A 21,784-nucleotide genomic window follows, 5' to 3' on the forward strand; every position below is an offset into this window, starting at 1 on the left:
TTGGGACATTTTACTCCTAATGCATCTCTGTATCCTTTTAAGTGAAGTTAAGATGCTGTCTTAATGTATTTTAAATTAAAACTGTTGCTATAAATCTTACTAGTTGGTATTAATTGATTTATTTTAAGCTCTTTGTTTTGATTTCCATGCAGTTTAAAATGTAGCCTGGCCCCTGGCTGCAGTGTGCAGGCCTCAGCAGCTTCTCTTCTTACCTGCTGTGCCTTCTGAAGTCACTGCAAGGCTTCAGTTGCTGGTTTTGATTGATCTTAACTTTGCCCCCCCATTTACATATTTTCTCCACATTTAAAATTTTTTCTTCAGCTATTTTTACCATTATTCCCAGAAAAAAAAAAAAAAAGACTTTGTGTAGACTTTGTGTCTGTCCCTCATTGTCCAAGGTCTGTTTGGTATGTTGTGATCTGCTTGGCAGGCTTTGCGACCAATCACCTCTTTTAGAGACAAGGGAAGGCTTGAATGCAAAGCATGTCTTCACTGGTGTTCTTTGCTTTCATGACCATGATTTCATTAAAGAACATTTAAATAAATGTTTCATTTTACACTGCTGACTTGTCCAAGTGGTCTTAAGTATGAACATAATGTTAGTGATTGTTTCCTGTTTTGCTTTGCTTGGTTTTTTAACATAGACAGTAGGCAGGCAGAGGGAGAAGGGAATGGTGATGTTTTTAGCTCCCTTGCCTGATAGCAGAGGCTGGTAGAGATTTTGCTTGGTGCATTTAAGCACCTTCACGTGCAGCTGCTTTTTATTTGTCTGTCTGTCTGTCCTGCCTAAAGTTGATGTATGGGGGAGTCTACCTCTGATGGCTTTTACATTTGAAGTTCTTCAGGACTGTTTATTTGCATGACCTAAGTCCCTGCAGTTTTAAGTGCAGAATTGACTGAAAATCCATTTCTAGGTTTCATATTTGAGAAGGTGCATTAATGGTTAAGGTTAGTCCTTATTATCTGTTTATAGTTGACCTCTTTTAAATTAATTATTGTGAATATTTTAAAAGTATTTACTTTGTTATTTTATTAGGGTTTTGGGTTGGGATCCAGTGTTTGTGGGACTTCAATGCAGTTATAACAACACAGCAGAATTCTGCTCTGATGATGGAGGTCTTAAATAAAAGTGGTTTTTTGCATTATCTGATGCTTCAGAGTAGCTTCTTTTAAAGAGTGGCAGATTTCTCTTGAGGCATGTGATAGGGAAGCAAAAGAGTAAGAATAGAAAATATTAATTAAATTGTAATTGTGTTTTGCATGTGTATGAATGTGTAAAAGATTGGGTTTTTTAATCTTGTAAGTAAATTTTCATATGTATGGACATGCAGCTTTCAATGTCAGTGTTTTTCTTAAAATGTAATTTATAAGGGAAAACCATAATGCTGTGAGTTATTTGGTTTTTTGTGTTGTTGTTGGTTTTTGTTGATTTTTGTCTTTGCATCTGAGTTTTATTAATTACATGACCTGTGCTGTATCATGACATGTTGCATAGGATGTAGAAAAAGCAGCAAGTGAGCTGTGTATTTCTCACATTGCATAAATTGTACTGACCCCACTAGATGGTGCTAATTGATAAATGTATGTCTATGTATATTTATATAGATGTATTTAATTTTAGCTTAAAGCATAGATGTCCATGTCTGTGAATGAAGTTTGGGTACTGAATGGGTTAATTCTGAAACTCTGAGCTGCACAGAAGTGATCTCTTCAGTGAACCTGAATCAAACTCAATCTTGAACTAGCTTGCATTGAGTACACACTGTAAGGATGATGTTTACTGTACTAAGCAGGAATAAACCCAGCTCGTCATGATTTAAAGTTAGCAGTCTCTGTTTGAACAGTAAAACTGAAAAAGCCCGATTCTATGCTGAAGTATCTTAGCCTGTATGCAACAAATCCTGTTTTCTTCAATTAATATTTAATTGGCATTTCTATAGAATGTTAATTCTGTGGGGAATGGATCTTGCTGAAAAAAGCAACCATCTGACAGTCAAACGAGTAGTTTAGCTGTCGTTCTATTGGAATTGTGTTTACTCGGAGAGCAGGGTTAGGAAAGTTCTTTCCTTTGGATTTATATTGTTAACAGAACAGTGGAAGTCACTTTCTTTTGGAAAAAGTCTGGAAATTTTGTTCTGTATAATGAAATAAAAATATCAGTTTGAATTTGTTTAAAAACAGTAGTATCAGAAGAAATGAAATTTACAAAGCAGAACATTTACAGATAAAAACATACTTGTGGGTGAATTAGATCCTTTTAATGTTTATATAAGTGTAGGTGTTTTTTGAAAGAAAACATTGAGACATTTGAGGCATTATTGAGGTAAATTTTAAATCTAGGCACATACTTGTTTTGTTTCTAGCCTCTAAATTAAATCCTAAACTTAGACTTCAAGGAAGTTTATTAGCAGTGAACTGGGGACCTGCTCTTACTGCACAGTGTTTCTATACTTCCTTAGCAGATTTGCAAAGACAATTCTAATCTTTCAGTTCTGTCTTACATTGAAGATTCTTCTTCCGCTGTATTTGTTTGACAAAGCCGGACCATACAGTTCATTTAAAACCTTTCCTGTTACCTTTTTATTTGGAAAAGTGCTAATTTAATTTAATTTAATTTAATTTTTTTAACATGTTATCTCCATATTCTTAGCAAGTTACCTCTTCAGTCCTCTGACTTGAACTTTGGGAGTAATGTAACATGAATGGTTATTAGCATTGGCACAGAAAATATTGTAAATTTTTGTTTGAATTTGCTTTATGGCTCTTTCTTTGCTAACCAACATACCAGCATAAAGCACTAGGAAATAATGGAATATTACTTTGGGTTTTTAAAGTTGCAGGTAATCAAACTCGATCACCTGTCATGAAATGTTCAGGATTGCTGTTTTCCCAGATGACCCTCAGCTGTAAGATGAGTGCTGTTGCTTGTATGTTTTCTGCTTAGAAGGATTTCAGATAATGATAGTTTCTAAAGTGCAGTCAGCTGTTGATGTGATCTTTGTTCTTTACATTTCAGCAGCATCTCCAGTCTTGTTTCTTTCCTTTTCAAATTCATATTTTTCTGTATAGCTATGCATACCTATTTTAGATATTTTTTTATTTGAAGTATTCAAATCTGATATTCAGGATCAAAGAATGATTATATTTTTCTGATTTTTCTAAGGAAAAACTCCTCCTCTCAAATTCATAAAGATCTTTAAATTAAAAACCGACACCAGACCTTAGAAGGAGAAACACTTTTTTACATAAAACAGTAACTTTATATTTGCACTGTTAAATAAAGGTTTGCTATAAAGCTAAAAAACTTTTATATTTCTTAAAATCTAACCAATAGGAAGACTTGAAGTTTTTAATTGCTGATGTTTTAGATCAGTTCTTTGGATTATTTGTTAAACATAGTAATTCAAATTAGTTAGGCATACATTTTGCAAGTCTTCGTTGCATTACTTAGACTCAGTCACGTGATACCTGAAAAGAAGATTTTTCAGTGAGAAAAATGAAAGTTATCCTTCAAGAAAAAACAAAACCTGAAGTTTATTTTTGGAAGGTGGGATTGAAATAATAGAGACAGGTATTTGTCCTTTTCTGATAATTTTGATTTTTAAAATCTACTTTTTTATTTATTAACTTCTATTTGAACTAATTTTTAGTTCATTATTGTCTTGAATTCAATGTTTTTCATCAAGTTTTTATTTAGAATCATTATATAAACAGCTATTTGATTATAGCAGTAAATGTTGTTTCCATCTGTTTCATTACAACTGTGCTACTTTTCTGTGTGCTCTTCCTCAACACTGAAGATTTTCAGTTGGAGTTACAATTCCTTTCTTGCTTGCATTAAGTATTCTTTAAGTAAAAGTATATTTTAAAAGTCACTTAGAAATAAAGATTTCCTGATATATTTCACATATAAACTAATACTGCAGTTGCTGTATGCAGTTGTATGTCACTATCAGTAATTGAAATACCAAAAAATGTAAGATCACAGTATTTTTTTTCTAAAGAGATGTCATTGTAGTAGTATTGGTTTGGAAATCAAATACACTTTTTGTCTGTGATTAGTCATTGTCTTCCTTTTGGTGATGAGGAAACTGATGCTTAGTTCCTTTGGTAATGTGCTTTTAAATCTTTGGAAAAAAATAGTTATAATTCTGAGTACTGTTACCACTGAACCTTGCAGTCTTTAAATATGACTCTGAGAGTTTTGCTGTATGCATGTTCACTTTGCTCTGTCTGCAGTACTGCACAAAATTTCCTGAGAGCTGAGTCAGGATCTTTAATGAAAGATTTGGTATATTGTGTTGTGAATGATGAACCCTTATCATTTTCTTAATGAAAGGAAGGGAGAAAAATAGATACTTACATGAGCCCACCTCAAATTCTGTCTTCCATTTAAATCTGAATGCTTCAATTTGAAAAGCGTTTTATTAAAGTAATAATACTAAGGGGAGGAGGAGGGAGCATCAAAGTGGGAGTGTATAGACAGAAGGGCCATAATCTGGGAAGAGCAATTTGAGACCTGGAATCCTGAGTTCAGTATTGCTCTAATGAAGTATTTCCCTCAAACTTTTACCAATTTTAACATGTGTTTACACAGCAGGTCAGTGTGTGCTTTTGGAGAAGAGAATTGATGTACTTTTATCAAATTCTGACTGATAGTATTGAGACTGGGACATGAGGAGTTTCTTCCCCAGATTTTATTTGAAAATGTATTTATGAAGGGTAGTGCATTAAAATTGAAGGGATCTTTCAGCATCCACAGACTGCAGTTTGAAGACTGCTTGTTTCAAAGGAAAAAAGTGTGATGTTCTGTTCTTTCTGTTCAAGGACCTCATGTCCTTAGCTCACATAAAAGAGTTTCATTCAAATTTGGAATTGTTCTGATGCTCCTTCCTTTGGAATTGGGGTTAAAAGTACAGAAAAACAGTTTTGAAAATACTGTATACAGTGGCCATGTAGACTGTTTGGCTCTAAAGGGGCAGGGAAATTTATTTTGGAGCAAGTGCAACTTGTTTAGCTTTGGTCTGAACTTCCTCTGTCTATCTAGGGACCCTTTTCCTATAAGCAAAGTCATCAAAACCTTTGCCTATTACTGACAAAAAAAGGCCCGTTTGAATGAAGTCTGTGAAATCTCACATAATAGGACCTTTATTTTATTGTATAAGGAACAATGAATTCAAAGTGAATTTTTTAAAAAGTAAAATAAACATTTTAGAAGCTCTGCATGAATAACTGGGTTTGTAGCTAGTATTTAATCTGTTTTGCTTACCATTGCAAAAATAAAATAGCAAATGCTATTACTGTATTACCTCCTTTTAGCAATAAATGGAGAAGGAGAATTGCCATCCTTTAGTGGGTGTGGGGAAAAACATAGTGACAAAGAACAAGGAAAAGGCTGAGGTATTTAATGCCTTCTTTGCCTCAGTCTTTAACAGTAAGATCAGTTGTGTGGGTACCCAACCCCTGTGCTGGAAGACAGGCACAGGGATCAGAATGAAGGCCTGTAATCCAGGAGGAAGTGGTGAGTGACCTGCTACACCACTTAGACACACACCAGGCTATGGGGCCAGGGGGGATCCACCCCAGAGTACTGAGGGAGCTGGCAGAAGTACTCACAAAGCTCCTTTCCATCACTCGCCAGCAGCCCTGGCTACCTGGAGAGGTCCCAGTTACTGAAAGTCAGCAAATGTGACACCCATCTGTAAGAGGGGTTGGAAGGAGGATCCAGGGAACTAGGGACCTGTCAGCCTGACCTCAGATCTTAGGAAGGTCACCAAGCTGATTGTCTTGATCATCACATGGCAGTTACAGGATAAGCCAGGGGATCAGGCCCAGCCAGCATGGGTTGAGGAAAGGCTGATCCTGCTTGACCAATCTGATCTCCCTCTGTGGCAAAGGGACCTGCATATTGGATTAGGGAAAGGCTGTGGATGTGTCTACCTCGACATGAGTAAAACCTTTGACAACATTTCCCACAGCATCTCCTGGAGAAGCTGGCTGTCCATGGCTTGGATGGGTGTGCTCTTTGCTGGGTAAAAAACTTTTGGGATGGCTGGGCCCAGCGAATGTTGGTGAATGGAGCTACATCCACCTGGTCACTGATCACCAGTGGTGTTGCCCAGGGCTTGGTACTGGGGCCAGTTCCATTTAATATCTTTATCAATGATCTGGACAAGGGCATCAAGGGTCACAACAACCTCTGCAGTGCTACAGGCTGGGGAAGGAGTGGCTGGAAAACTGCCTGGCAGAAAAGGACCCAGGGGCACTGGCTGCCATCAGCTGAATGTGAGCCAGCAAGGTTCCAGGTGGCCAGGAAGGCCAGTGGCATCCTGGCCTGGATCATCAACAGTGTGGTCAGCAGGACCAGGGCAGTGATCACGCCCTGGTATTTAGCACTGCTGAGGCTGCACCTCAAATTCTATATTCAGTACTAGGCTCCTCAAATCAGGAGGGACATTGAAGTGCTGGAGCATGTCCAGAGAAGGCCAGCAAAGCTGGGGAAAGGTCTGGAGCACAAGTCTGATGAAGAGCAGCTGGGGGAGTTTGGCCTGGAGAAATGGAGGCTCAGGGAAGACGTTATGCTCTCTACAACTACCTGAAAGTAGGTTGTAGCCAGCTGGGGTAAGTCTGTTCTCCCAAGTATCAAGCAATAGGACCAGAGGAAATGGCCTCAGGTTACCAGGGGAGGTTTAGGTGGGATTTTAGAAAAAATTTCTTCACTGGAGGGGTGGTCTCCAGCACTGGAGCAGGCTGCCCAGTAAGGTGGTTGAGTCATCATCTGTGAGGTATTTAAAAGATGTGTAGGTGTGGCACTTGGGGAGATGGTTTAGTGGTGGATTTGGATGTGCTGGGTTAATGGGCCTCAGTTTTAAAGGTTCTCTTTGGTCTTCAGCAAAAGGGAACTCATGGTATATGAGCATAGTGGAGGTATTTATTCATTTTCTCTAATATTCTTTGGTGACACTAATATGAATACAGGAAATTCTAAATTAGAAATATCACAAGACATAGCTCTGAGGCACAGATCTGCAGGCACATCCCACTGCTCATGCTTCTGCTTTTTGGAAAAAAGGTTCAAAGGAGAATTGCTCACCTCTTGTGCTAAAACTTTTTGCTGTGACAAATTGGGCTAGAATGGCAATCTCTGAGTATCTGTTTTTAAGCCTTCTGAGGCATACTTTGATTCTTGTGACATTCTCTCAGAGGCCTTTCTGCAATCACTTATTTTATATTTGAGGCAATTTAATGTTACTATGGGGATTGAAATGCTCATTGCAAGCTTTCAATAGTTAGCTATGATTTATTAATTTCTATTTTGTTTCTGTTTTCTAAAATACACAATGCTAATTTCTTAGCAGTATTCTATCTCTAGCTGCAGTTCAGTTGTATGACTAGAATGTGATTTAAAGGCTCTATGTGTTCTAGGTTTTCCTACACCTTGTGTTCATCATGCCATAGCTCTGCAGAGTTGTTCATGCATTTAAGTTCCTTAGTGTGCCAAAGCTTCAACTATAAGGACTATGGGAAGGTTTGGGAACAAATGAATAGTTTTGCATTTTTGTCCTGTGTAAATGGGCTTACAGACCACCACTGAGTGATAAAGGTAAATCAAAGAGTTGGCTACTTTTTCTCTTACTTTCATGTGATACAGTATAGTTCTGGATGGAGAAAGGAAGGGAATTAAGCAATCTTTTAATTAAAATTCTACATCAAGCAAAATATGCATTCTCTTTCAGCAGAGTTGAGAGTGTGTAATTATAATTTCTGAATGGTTTTAATAGTTATTTTCACTTGTTTTCATGGTAGCCCATAATTTATATTTTTTGTTCTTGCTTATTTATTTTACCTTGACTCAAAGTTGTTGGTAAATTTAGACAGTGAACTGAAGAGTCCAAATCCCAGAGTTAAGGTCATACTATTAGTGAAAACCCTAATTCCTGTCTTGAAATCTCACTGTCTAAATGTTGAAACTGTTCACAAATGTGTCTTTTACAGTCATGAGTGCCTTGGAATGATTTCTCTTGCTTCAGGTATTTCAGATGCAGAACACGAATTGCAGATTAAGCCAAAACTAGCACTTACTCCTCCCTCAACAGTTTTTCTTTTGCTTTCTTTTTTCGTTCTCCTAATCTGCTGTGGCTTTTTCTTTGTAGTAGCACCACTTTGTAGTGGTGCCACTAGTGGAATTAAATAAATTTTTGCAAATGTCCGTGAACCTGAAACTTCGGTGGACAGTTAACAGCTTCTCTGCGTACAAGAGTCTTCCATTATGCATCCATGGAAGGGACTAAGCCAATAAATACAGCAGCTCATGGCTTTTGTCAGTGCTTTGATTTCAGACACTCTTGCAGTCAATATATGTTGAAAAATACAATGAAGAGAGTAGAGGAGATGTTCTCCCAGCTCTTATGGACTTTCTACAACAATATATTCAATCCCTGTCTTCTAGACGCATCTTGATGATTTGTGTTTGTGTTCATAGTGACATTCTAGTTCAGATCACTCGTGTGTTTTTTAAAGCAATTTCCCATCTTCTCAACTTCTGCTGCTTTGATTTTATATCAGCAGTCCAGTATATGAAATGGGTTCCTTTCTGCTGAAAGTCAACAAGCACATAAGCTGCTAATGTGTATTCAGCAGGCAAGACTAGGATAGTCCAGAGGAAAACCCCAGAAATGTGTATGATGTGGTGCCAAAACGAATTTTGCAGGTACAATATCTTTATGCTGAGTGATATCTCATCTCATGAAATAAAACCCAAGTAAGGGAATGTTTATACAACTCATAAGAGGGTATGAGCTTCTGATGTTTCTCAAAAGGAGAAGTACTCTGGTCCAGAATTGCTGTCTCCCCCAGAATGATGGTCAGTGCAAATACTCACATGCTCACAAGATCCTCTTCAGCACCTCCTGTCAGGAAGGTGTCATTACCATAAAAAAAGCTCTTACCAGAGGTGTTGACATGTCTGAGTAGCTGGTGACACCCTTGTGTGGTCGGCAGAACATTTTCACAAGATGTGTGTGACAGCTCTTGTCCTTTATGTGCTGGTATGGCTCATTGATGGCCAGTGCTTTTTGGGCTACAAGCGTTTGCATTTTGTACTTTTACATATACTTTTTTCCTATGCCAACTGTTCTGTCAAAAAGACTAAGTTTGTCTTCTGTTAACTCTTTGGCACCTTTGGTACATGCTTATCCCACTCCCCTGTTTTATTTTCAATCATATGATATTAGAACGGTACATGGAAATTAAGAAATCTAAAAGGAGAAATTAAGCTTATTTTGTAGGACTCTTTGCTTAAGATTCTTATTTTTCTGACTTAGAAAGCACCTCTTGGGTTTTGAAATAGTCCTGGCTGAGGACACTACTCTGCTTTATTATAAAAAGCTTAATTCAGTCTCTCTGGGAAAATCCAGAAACAATTTTTCTTGCTTACATGTGTGCCAAAAATTGTATTAATTTGCAAATGATTATTTTTCCCTCTTGGGGCGTAACTTCAGAGTAGATTGTCAGTTTTTGCAGAACCTCATAGATTTTCTTACTCTACAGTGAAAAGAATAGATAGTCATAAAAAAACAACAAACCAAACAAAAAAAACCCACGCACAACTTAGTCATCTGTTCAACAGAGCAGCTTTTTATGTTTTATTTACAATATATAATTCTTGCTTTAACAGACTTGGTCTCATCTGGGAAGAGATTTTCAGCATTGAGGCTTTACATGTAAATGTCAGAAGAACTTAAAACAGATGTACTGTATTTCCTACTTTTAAGCACAACACAGTCCTATATTTTCCATACATTGTTTAAGTTTCTAGTAGAAATAAGGCCATGGCATTAGAGTTACTGGACATCCAGTATTGCACTGTAAGCTAAAGTTGCCTTTTGTATGAAATAGAATTCTTTAGATTGAAGCTCAAACACATGGCTACAAATATGACACATCTTATCTTGAGTAGGTGAATGCTCTTGCTTCTAATTTTGAATCCTCTCTCATACTTCTCTGAAAGTGTTCCAGAGTGGTTTTAACTTCTGTTAGAGTTGAATTTCATTGACTGACATTTGCAAAGGGGCGAACTATTTGCACCACCTTGTCCTGTTTTGCTTTTCATTTCTATGTTTGGCTACTTGACATTATTCATTTTCATCAATGTAGTCACTTAATCTAGGTATTCAAATTTCAAGTTCTATTTGTATAAGAATTGAAATTTGGAAATGCAGTGCTTGGTGTGCATGTATTAGCATGATGTAAAAAATTTGTATTTGGGAAAATAATTAACTGAAAGCCAGCATGTGGAGAGGTTGCCAAAGCATATGGCTGCGTGCACAGTAGTTTCTCTAAAGGTGTTTATCATAAATGCAGTCATTCATCATCCTGAAGTCTGGCAGATTCAAAGGCTACCAGGTGAGCTTGCAAATGTGCTCTGTCACTCTTGAAAGACAACAGAGATGACCTAGTGCCCAGTGAGTAGGAAAAGGCAAGTGCTGTACTTGTCTTCAAAAAAGGCCTAAAAATACAGCATGAAGAATTAGAGGCCAGTCAGCAGTGCTGTGATCTATGGGGGAAATTGTGGAACAAATAATCTTGTTTTAGATACAATTTTAGACACAAGGAGGGAAGGAGTTGTCTGAAAATGCATTTTTGCCTCCCTGAAATTTTTGCTTTATCAATGGAGTTACACTAAATTTCCTGTGTTACTGCATCCAGGAATATATTATATAAAAGTGCTGCATGCATTATGGATACATTACTGATCCAGAAGTTAGAGGTGTGAGGTAACTGTTTTTATGATGCATGTGGTAATTTTATACTAATATGAAAGGTAATCCCCGTATTGCACATTGATTGCATCTTGGTGCACCAGTGGTTTTTCATTTCCGTAGGTATATCCTTTAAATTACAAAGATGTGAAAGACAGATGTTGTCATCTAATGATCTGATTTTAAAAATAGATTCAACTAAGAAGGCAAACTGTCAAATGAAATCAGATATTTGAGGGAAAAACCCATTCTGTACTGCATCTCAAATGGAAGTGTGCTGAAGTTGCTGTGTCTGTTACCACAGACCATGAAATGTTTATCTCTAGAGTCACTCATTTACTGCTAGTACAGTGCTAGTACAATAAATTAATAAAATTTTCAACCTGATGTAGAAAAAGCCAATATCTAGAACTTTCTAGTAGCAATTAAATTTTTCTGCTTACTTGTTCAGCTTTTGGTTTTTTTGGTTAGGCAGTTACTCTCTAGAACTCCTCCCTAATGATTGACCTTAATGACCTTAATGATTGAACCTTAAATGCTTAACTGGAATCCAGTATCCACTCTTAGGAAAATAAAAATTTGTTTTTAGTCATTTCTGTAATTTCAGGCTATAGATAGAGCCAATAACAAGTTCAGGTTACACTGTGCCATCTTGAAAACCTATTTTTTGTTGCATGAATTTACAATTGTGTAACATTTTTCTCAAAGATGGGTTAAGCAAGGCTATCTCAACTTTTTTTTGTTTGGTTGACTTTTTCCTTTTATTAATTTCAGCGTTAAAGATATGTACAGGTTGTCCAGGATAAAAGCAGCTTAATCAGCAGTGGCACTTCTGTTTTCTTTGAGAAACTGGGGGAGGGTATAGACAACTGCTTCTGATCTCAGAGCTGACAAAAGCTCAATCTGGATAAAATCAAGATGTTACTGAAGCAATCAAAAAATTATGGTTTTGAGACTTTTTGATTTACTGTGCCTTTTAGTTGTTCAAGTTAAAGGTCCAAGTAAATCACAAACTTCTGCCAAACTCAGGAAGCTGCAACTCCTTGTTTTGTTTAGTTTCTCTGCTTTGTGAGTTAGAAATAGGAAGTTGTTTGGTCACTTATAGTTTTTTGAAATCCAGTATAAATTACTCTAAGTAGTTGCTGGGTACACAATGTCTACATAAGCAATGCAAAATTCAGATTCATCTTCTGGAGCACAGTAGCACAGTAGTGCTTTCCATGTAGTTTCCTGATGAGAACAAATTATTTTACAGTTTATAAATTAAGTGACTGTAGTGACTTCATGCTTAACCATGATATGTCAGAACTTCAGCATCCTTTAACCAATGACATACTGAAATAGTCTTGTTAAGATTGCAGAAATGATGAAGGAATCAATCAAGACTTAGACCTTGCTATGCCATATTGTATTAACATGCTCTTTACTTCAAAGAATGTACAGACTAAATGAAGAAAAACAGATGTGGACTTAGGGTTATGAAGCACAGCAGAAAACAGGAAAACCAGCAAGCACAAGTGTCACTGACATGGCATTATCTTGTTACGGACATATTTGTGAAAGTTCAGTGTAAATTAAAAAGAATGGGCTTAAAGAATGAGCTTTAAATTAAAGAGTGAGGGGGTCCTAGGCAGTGAGAGGAGTGAGTGCTGCTGGGGGAGAAGTAAGCAGAGAAAAGCAAATGTGGAAGAAGTGGAGAAGGCTGGAGGGAACATTTGGTGCAAACTGGAGATGACCTGGTCAACTCTGAACAGTTTCAATGTGGAAAGAGTGGTTTGCTTGCTCTTTAAATCTGTCCGTGCTGTCTGGCATCTGTCCTGCTCCTCTCCCAGCAGTGTGCTGGGGAGTGCTACGGTATCTGTGGGACTCCTGTTTCCCAAGGACATGAGGGGGTACCCAGCCAAATTCTGCACCCCACGGCCTCTGCCAGACCTTGTTTTCCCCTCCTTACCAAGCACAGAAGGCCCTGATTTAGCTCCTTCTGCAACTCCTCCAACCATCTGGAGTTCATGCCTCCTTCAGAGTAGCAGAACTAAAGCACAAAAATCTAAGAATGGGGTATATTTACATTAGTTCAGACTACTGTTGTCTTCTTTTTTTAGATTTTAATTGATATTTGTATATCCATGTATTTTCAAGAAAATAAGGTTAATAAAATTAAATGTTTAATATAGTCTTATATGCTATTCTGAAATAGCTACAAAGAAACTTGTTAGAAGTCTTAAAATCCTTTGGTTTTAAAAGCATTCATACAGGAAAAAATCTAAATTTTGAAATGCATAACTTGCGGAGGAGGGAACAGGGCGGTGTTTAAATAATGGTGTATCCTTTCCCTTTTAGGAAGAACCAAAGCACAGTGCATCTTTAATGTTGATAATTATTCATTAAAAACCTTAACTTGCTGAAGGACCACCTCCTTCTCTCAGATGTGTTAGAATTAATATTAGCACTCCTCTGCCCTTGTTTCTGAATTATTTTAATGATGGCAGCCGCTCCGTCAAGTTGTCTGTCAAGATGTGGGTGGCAAGCTATTATTTCACTTCATAAATCATAATTTACAGGGGTTTTTATATCCATCTTGGGGATAAACACTTTATGCTTTGTGTTTTCAGCAGCAATATAAAATGTAATTGATACTTGAAGCAATATGTTAGAAATATGGACAGAGAAAGCCAGGAGAGAAAAATCACAAATGTTTAGTTTTTCTGTGGGTTGGTCTGCATACTGAGCATTTTTTCCATCTGATTTCATATTCTTAGCACTTCAGCAGAGGATGATGATGAATTGCATTTACATGATTGCTGCCTGTAGGTTACTATAAGGATGTTTAGTTACAGACAGTCAAGAGACTCAACAGGGTTATTCTGTACCGTTTCTTATGCTGCTAAATAAACTTATCACTTTCTACTATTGTCTTCCAGATTCATGAAAAACTGCACTATTATGAAAAACAGAACCCGATGCCCATACTCCATGGTGCAGCAGCCTTGGCAGATGATGTAAGTGTCCCCTGCTGAGATCACTGGTACCAAGTCTACTAAAAAACTGTCTGCAAGCAGAACTCTTCACAGTGCAAACATATGAATGTAATCCTCTGAGCTGAAATCATAAGAAGCTGCAAAGGTTTCCAAAGCTTCTGTCATCACTGGGCTTGTTACTGATATTACTTTGATTTTTATTCACTTGCATGTTATAAAAACATTGCATCTAGGTAGCCTCTTGTTCTGCTTTAGTAACTAAGCAATAAAAATTACAGGTTGGAACTCTACTGGGAGGGGAAAACCTGTCAACTGTTAGTGTTTTGAGAAAGTCACAGACAAGAGGAATGCTTTGGGAAAATAAAGACAAATGAGATAGCAGCACTGCTGATAGAACACGAGAAATGACAAATAATATTACAGAAATGAAGCATATGAAATGCCTAGAATGGAGGTTTGTTGGAAAAAATCAAAACTATTTAAGAAAAAGTACAGTAGTGATTTATTGATATTGGAGCCTTCCAAATTACCTTCATAACCAAAAAATAAATTGTAAAAGTGGTCAGCATTGATGGAGTAGTTAATTTCCTGTTACTATAATTTTTATTTTCAAGGAAAAAAATCCAACCTGCCATTTCTTGCTATTTGGTTAATTCTAGGATTCAGATGAATTGTGAACACACCTGTGTAAACTATGACTGAACCTTGAGGTAGGCCAGAATAGAGAAATGTTTAATAAACTGTGGTTTAGGTGAAATCCAGAAATCTTTGTTGCAATTGATGATGTCAGGTTGCTTTTTGGAAAAGGCAATATGTATTAGGATCCATTTCCAATACAGCATGTTTGAAACTTCACATACTTTATAGATGTTTTAAAATCTTAACTATCTATTTATATAATTAATAGATTTTGGTTTTTAAATTTTACATATGATTAAAAGTTGTGAATTGAGATTGGTAGCATTTTAACAAAAAACTAAATTAGACTTATTTGAGACTATTGAAAAAAGGATACACGGTAATTTAATAATGTTTCAGTAGGAGGAGAGCTATATCCTGTAACATACCAACTATAATAATACATTAGCCTTGACATCAGGCATATATTAGTAATATTTTTTTAACCTTCACATAGCTTTGAATAGTGTTGATACTAATTTTGAAAATTAGAAAGCTGGTTGAAATTCTCTTCATTAACTTCTTGCTGACATATTAATAATCCTTGCTAATATTTGTGCTGTGGATCTCTGGGCTAAAATTCTTAATAAAAATAATTTCTTATTTTTGGATTCAAAACTTAGTTTTTGATACTTTTAGAAATGCTGAGCAATCTTGTTCTTTGTTCAGACACATTTAAAATGTATAGTTTTGGAAATCTCCAAATTAAAGTACTCTGTCACTCCTCAGTTGAGACAGGTTTTGGCTTTTAACTCTATGAATGTATTATTATGCACATATGGTGATATTTTTAAGTGTACATGTTGGAACATGATTGTGTCTAGGCACCTACCTACTTCAAATGTACAGCTTCTTTTTAATAGATGCTCTTGCTGCTTCTTCATTAATTATTTGTAGGTGAACTGTGGCTATTATGGGCACTGTCTCATAGGGTAAGGATGTCCTTTGGTGGCTGCAGTCAAGCTAGCACATTGCAGGATTTTCTATGTTTTGGTAGCTATCAGCACATTTTGAGGAAGCAAAATTCCATGCAGTGGCCTTTGTAACTCCCAAACTCATGAAGTTTCAGGTTTAAAGTGCTATTCATTTTTTGGCATGTTTGTCTGACTGGTTGTCAACTTCAGGGATTTGAGAGCATGTTGGTTAACATGGTGTGTTATTAAACACACATTCATTTCAATAGCCTTTAAATTACTGTTTTCTCTTCCTACTGATAGTAACTGTTCTATAGTTAAAGAAGGTGATATGTTTATTAGTAAGTAGATATTTGCTGCTTGATTTTTAAACCCAAATCTGAGGTGCTGCTGTCATAAATGCAACTGTTCAAGGAGTGTGTTTTTATTCTTGTGGTATTTTTTAAAGCAGTTTTAGAAGTAACAATTGTGACAAGGCTTTTCTAAACATTTTCATATTCCCAGCTGCCATACCTTCTCTCTCCTCTCCCCCAGGGACTTTTAGGCTGAATTTATCACACATTCTGTTTGCCTCTTATTTTGGAGCAGCAGTGTCTGACTTAGGGCTCAATGATTTTATGCAAATGTTCTAAACATCTCCTTTGGTTCCAGCCAGGACAGTGGTAATTTTTTGCACTACCTGGGAGAGGGCATGGTTAGGACATGGAGGTTATTCCATACCACCTCATGTCAGTTCAGAGTTCGCGAAAGGGCCTCTCTTCCAGGAAGAAAGGGTTTGTTCCAGTCAAGAAAAGGGGGTGGAGAGAGCCATCTGGTATTGTCTATTATCAGGGAGTTTTTCCATATGAATAATTTATTTTCTTACAACTTTTGTTATTAATAAGTTGCTATTACTTATTTAGTGATAGAACATACATACAGTATAGTACATTGTCTTATCTCATTGTCATTTCCATTAAATTGTTCCTACCTCATCCTGTGGTCTTGCATTTGTGCCTCCAGTTGGATAAAGAAGGGAAAGTGGTGCATGGTTTTAGTGAGAGTACTAATTGGAGAATACCATTCCTAAACCACAACAATATCACTGGCAGGATAGCTGTATACAGCAAATAAGGCCTCAAGGTTGGTAGAAAGACTGTTCTGGCAAAAGAAGTTTCAGAACTTCCTCCAGAAGCTTTCAAGACCGGACCTTGCTCCCCAGCCTCACTCCACATCTGGCCCTCTTCCTTGCTTTTCTACCCCTCTCTTTAGTGGCAGCTTTTCATAAAGAGCTTGTTGAAGTGTTGTGGTTCCCTCAAGAGATCATAGAGGAGGTTTTCAGACAGATTTTCCTGCAGTCTTTAGCACAGGAGGAGATCACTCTGTGTCAGTGTGTCCCAAGTATGCCAGGTACTGCTGCTGGTAGCTGTTTCAAATCAGCACTTTAACAACAACAACAACAATAATAGCAAATAAAAATCCAGTCTAGACCAGCTGAGGTGGTATCTGTTTGCTAATCTGAAAAAACAATTTAGTCAGTCAATCTTTGTTTTCCTCCTCTTCTATCACAAGGTATTAAATGTGCCTAAAACCTTAATGAAAATATTTGGAAAACAGTATAAATCACATGAAAGAAAACAAGTTTTAAATTATCTCTGAAAAAAATTTACTAAATTGTAAGATTAAAATGTCTGTTTAAGCAGTACTGAAGTATTTTCTCTCACTGTTCTAAACCTTATATATGTGCATTTGCATTTGTACCACCAAAGCCAATACCAGTTCTGCTGGAGTTAAAACTTGTGCACAGTTAATCTGAGGGAGAAATGCTGAAATGGTCATTCTGCTGAGTGGTTGCTTGTCTCCATCAGTGAAACACAACTTAATAAATGTATTTTCCAGTGATGAGCAGCATAATCTAAAGAATGAAAAGAGAACCAAAGGTAACCCATGTCATAGACCTGCTGTCATTCCTATCACAGAATATTTTCAGCTTTGCAGGGTTTTTCCAACATGCAGACTCAATTGCAGTCAGATTACTTCAATATTTGGCTTTGTGTCTAAAAATATTTAATCCTGACCTTTCCTACAGAGATTTTTTTTTCTAATCTTTTGGTATTAAGACACAAACATTGTTAATATTAGCATGGAGATACTTGCTGGATGTTCTTAGCTATGAATTATGGTTAGAACTCTGTAGGGTGGTAGGTGATCAATTTTTGACACTCTGTTAATTTGAAGGTTAAAAGAAAAAAAGGTATTCAAACCATGTCTGATGTCTATAACGGCTTCTTCAAATAGATTTGTCTATTATATATAATTATGGAAAATATACATCCATCCATTTATCTTGAAAATGTATACAAAATGAAAGTACAAATTTAAAATTAGGTTAGACAAATAAAATTACATGCTGCAAATAGCCAATCTTCCTTTGAGACATTTTTATTATACTGATTTAATGCAAAGAAAACAAGTGATTATCTGAAATCACGTTTTGCATTATGAACCATGTAGCTTCAGAATTTTAAACCAAAGTTCAGTGTTGGAAAATGCATTTTAGCTTTTCTTTCCTCTGAAAAAATAGTTTGAGTCTAAAATCTTGCAGTAAAATATGCCTCTTGGGTCCAAATTAGTTGAGAAGGGCATGATAAGAAAACCCAAGATGTGAGCCAAATAGCCATGGGATTAAAAGTTAGACTGCTGCTCTATTGTTCACCAAGCCACAATTTTGTAGTATAACCAAACATAAATTACTGATCTTGTTGTTAGGACATAGTTTGTGCATTTTACAGGCTTGAATTGCTGATGACCTGTAATAAATTATATTATGATTAACTTGCTTCACATTTAACAAGCTCCTTCCAGTGTATGTGTAAACATAATAAAAGGTTCAGATTGCTTGCACTGTAGGGGCACTTTGCTTTCTTATCCCAGTCCTAAATAGCACAGCTACTGTGGGTTTTTGGAAGCAGTGTGGATTTCACCACCTCATTCGAAACTGTTTTTTATAGACAGTGTCAAAGTTTGATCCAGTCATTTTTACAAGCAGTTCTTTGTCTGCACGCAAAGGACCATTCACTTAAATGAAGTGCTGGGATTTGCCCCCTCTGCTATAAATCAGAATGTGATCTGGCTGCACCCTTGCCAAAAATGATTACTTGTGTTAAACTGAGCCAAAAGGCCTGGCTTAAATCTGGTCCACTGAGGGCCAGAAACAGAAGCACTGTGATTGATGGTGTTTTCCTTCATTCTGGCTTCTGTTTGAACATGCTGGAAAGCAGTAACCTTGAACAAGATAGATTCTGGGATGTCACTGATGCACTGGGTAAAACAATGCTTTGCTAATGGTCTTTGTGTTGATTCAATCTCCCACCCAGCTGGCTGAGGAGCTGCAGAGCAAACCACTGAGCAGTGAGATCAGAGAACTGTTGAAACTCCTTGCAAAACCCAATCTCAAGGTGAGGATGAGTTGCACCTGCAAAGTGCATTCTGCATGGGTGTGTGCATCAGCTTCCTTGGGCTGTGTGAGTTTGTCTGCTTTAACAAGTACTGTTTAAGAATGTATGCAGTGTTAATCAGAAATACCTGGGATGAAGAAACATTAAATGTTGTCTGTAAATTATTATGCTGTTACTTGTACTTATAGAAGGAATCACTTATTTGCAATGGATATTTTAAAAAGTAGATGATTTCTTTTTCTTTTGCTATCTTTTAATGCATGTGCTTCATAAGTTTGTTACAACTGTGCTTTTAGTAAAAGGTATCATTGATCAATCATATCATTGATTGAACTGCATCATGCATAAAGAGTGCAGCCTGGTACTCAGGACAAAATTCATGATGGATAATGTTTTTGAAAACATCTAATTTTGAAAACTTTCATAAAACTCCTGGGGTTCTCTGTGGTGTTTTCAAGGAACTTGATACCTTTTATCTGACAGTAGACTGTAGAATCACTGAGTCACTGAGGTTGGGTGGAGGTTGTCTGGTTCAATGTGCTGCTCTAAGCAGGGTCAACACCGAGTTCACAGTAGGTTGCTGAGGGCTTTTCCCATCAGGTCTTGAAAATAAAGGTCTGGGAACAAACATTCTACAAATCTTCTGTGTGGCCTCTTCCAATTGCTAATTACCCTTCTAGTGAAAACTATTTCCTTCTATCCAGTCAGAACCTCCCCTATGTATCATTGTTGATGCACAGGATCATATTTTTTCCATTGTTAAGAGAAAGAAGACCTTAGTGCTTTAGATGCATATTGAAATGGCAGTTAAATGTAGCAGTTGATAAGTTGAAATTAAAACTGCAGAGTGGAAAAGAACTCCTTTAAAGACAGTTGCTCTTTTATCTTAAGTATAAATACTAATCTCAAAACCTGAGAAACTATGGTATCTTCAAAGTGCTACAAAATTGTAAAGATCTGCTACCTACATCTACACCTGCTTTTAGATGATTTTTCCACTGATGCTTTTCCCATAGTTTGTAAAACAACAAGCTGTCTTTTCTTTGAAGGGGTAAGTAATGCCAATGGCATATTAGAAGAGGATTTGTTGGTGCATGAAATTGCAGAGATCCTAAGCTTCACTGTAGGTATTTTCTTAATAATTGTCCATGTGTGCTTCATACTTCTGAAGCTTTGGTGGGCTGAGCCTGAAGACAGTTCCTTTGCTACAACTGCGTCTCTCCCTCTGCTGTTCTTGCTTTCTCTCACTCATTCCCTCACATGCTCACTCTCACTGTCTGTTCCTTGGTAGCAGTGAAAGGCAATGTGATAATCTTAGTGGGATTTCAGGGAAACAAGTGCCTCCCTTCAGAGTGGTTAATGTGATTGAACAACTGCACTAACTTAGCAAATGTCTTTCTTGGCTGCAGGGGGAGATCCCAGCTGCAGGGTACCAAGGCCTTTGCATGGCCAGACTGCCTAATCCTGCACAAGGCACACAATTCCTTACCCTGCAGGGGCCTTGCAGGTGTTTGTGTTGCACCTTGCAGGTGTTCATGTGATGTAGGGGTAAGAACTGATGGTATGCAAGGTATTTTGCTTGTCCATTGTCTTCTCCCCCTGCCATGTAATGGCAAACATGGCTCAGAGTGATGGTAAATTACTACTGCTCCCTCCTCCGTCACATTGACCAGGTGACTGTGCTGCATTCAGGCAGAGGTTGTAGTTGAGATTCTTCTCTTGATCTCCCCTGCTCTCTCTTGGCCAAAAGAGGAAAGGAAGGACATTTCCTCAGTACTTCCAGTTCCTCCCCAGAGATGTCCTAGTCCCTTCAGTTGTATCTGAGCCTATACCATATCTTGCATAAGCTTTTCTAGCCCTCTGCTATTAGTTTTATGGCTAGAGAGGGTTTCTTGGTTTTGTTCTAGATTCCTGGGACAAAATGATGGCTAGAACAGCTCTTTTTTACACATCTGAAATTACTTGGGCTAACTGATCTATCTTTTCCAATGATGTTCCATAGACTTTATCTAAAAACATATATGGCTTAATTTGGGATTGACTTAATGTGGCTGTACATTATTTTGCAGGGGAAACTTTCCTCTCCTGACCAGATTTATAACTGCAATGTTAGCTGGAGCCAGGAGAGCTTTCACATTCCTAAAGCTCTGCTCTAATGTTTATGGCATGGTGAAGGATGCTTAGGATTAGTTTACTGTACTACATCACTGCCTCCACAAGTCTGATTGTGTAAGGGGACAGGTCTAGTGAGGTGTTTGTAACTTTGCAGGTTTGGTTAATGGGCCAAGAAATGCTGGGAGAGGTTCCTAATCATGTCTGATTCAATAAATATTCCTATTATTTTTGATTCTGTATTACAAAATTCTTTTGTTGAATATATTTCTAAGTGTTAGCATCTGATGAGTAAAAACTTTGACAAGTTTGTGGTGCTTGTCATTTTCATCCACAGAGAAGTTTTCTAAAGAAGAAAGTAGTTTCTCTGAGGCAGTTATATTTTTCAGACCTGAGATTTTCAAAATGTCCTAGAAGTAATTCCAAGGTTTTGTCAGGTGCATTTTCTTCTGGAAAAAAAAATAAATTGGGCATTTCTAGTCAGCTAAAAACTGCATGAAATATCCAGTTACAGAGTGGATTTTTTTCCCTGCTCTCAAATGTGGCATCACTTACCACAATTAAATGAGCTAATAATGATTGTGGTTTATCTTTTCTGATTAAAACAGAACTCTGGAAGTAGAACAGAGCACGTAGCTCTGGGAAATCAAGTGGATTTGTTTAACTGTGTGTTAGACATTTCATTTGCGTTCTGGATTTAAAATATAATTGTGTAGCCCTGTGGACACAGGCCAGCCACACTTATTATTTTTAATTTCCAGCACTGAATAAGGACTTAGGGTTTGCATTCTTTAATCTTGCTTTACCTTGTTAAAGATATCAAGAAACAGAATAGTATTTCCATACTCTAGAACCTAAATCCAGTTGAATACTCTATGTTATATTTAAGCAGACCAGAAATTAGC

At 37.1% G+C, this 21,784-nt stretch overlaps 1 protein-coding gene across 3 annotated transcripts in view; it reads left to right on the forward strand.

Moving 5' to 3' along the window:
- Positions 1–21,784, forward strand: part of MPP7 (MAGUK p55 scaffold protein 7) — a 148,702-nt gene that overhangs the window by 68,907 nt on the left and 58,011 nt on the right. For all 3 annotated transcript variants that reach the window (XM_071428752.1, XM_071428753.1, XM_071428754.1), the window contains exons 5-6: positions 13,682–13,759; positions 18,687–18,767. In XM_071428752.1, coding sequence (XP_071284853.1) covers positions 13,682–13,759; positions 18,687–18,767 — 159 coding nt within the window. The remainder of the gene's footprint in view (positions 1–13,681; positions 13,760–18,686; positions 18,768–21,784) is intronic.

Source organism: Agelaius tricolor, unplaced genomic scaffold (genome assembly GCF_023055355.1).
Source record: "Agelaius tricolor isolate 1412-34295 unplaced genomic scaffold, bAgeTri1.0.p SCAF_6, whole genome shotgun sequence".
Lineage (NCBI taxonomy): Eukaryota > Metazoa > Chordata > Aves > Passeriformes > Icteridae > Agelaius > Agelaius tricolor.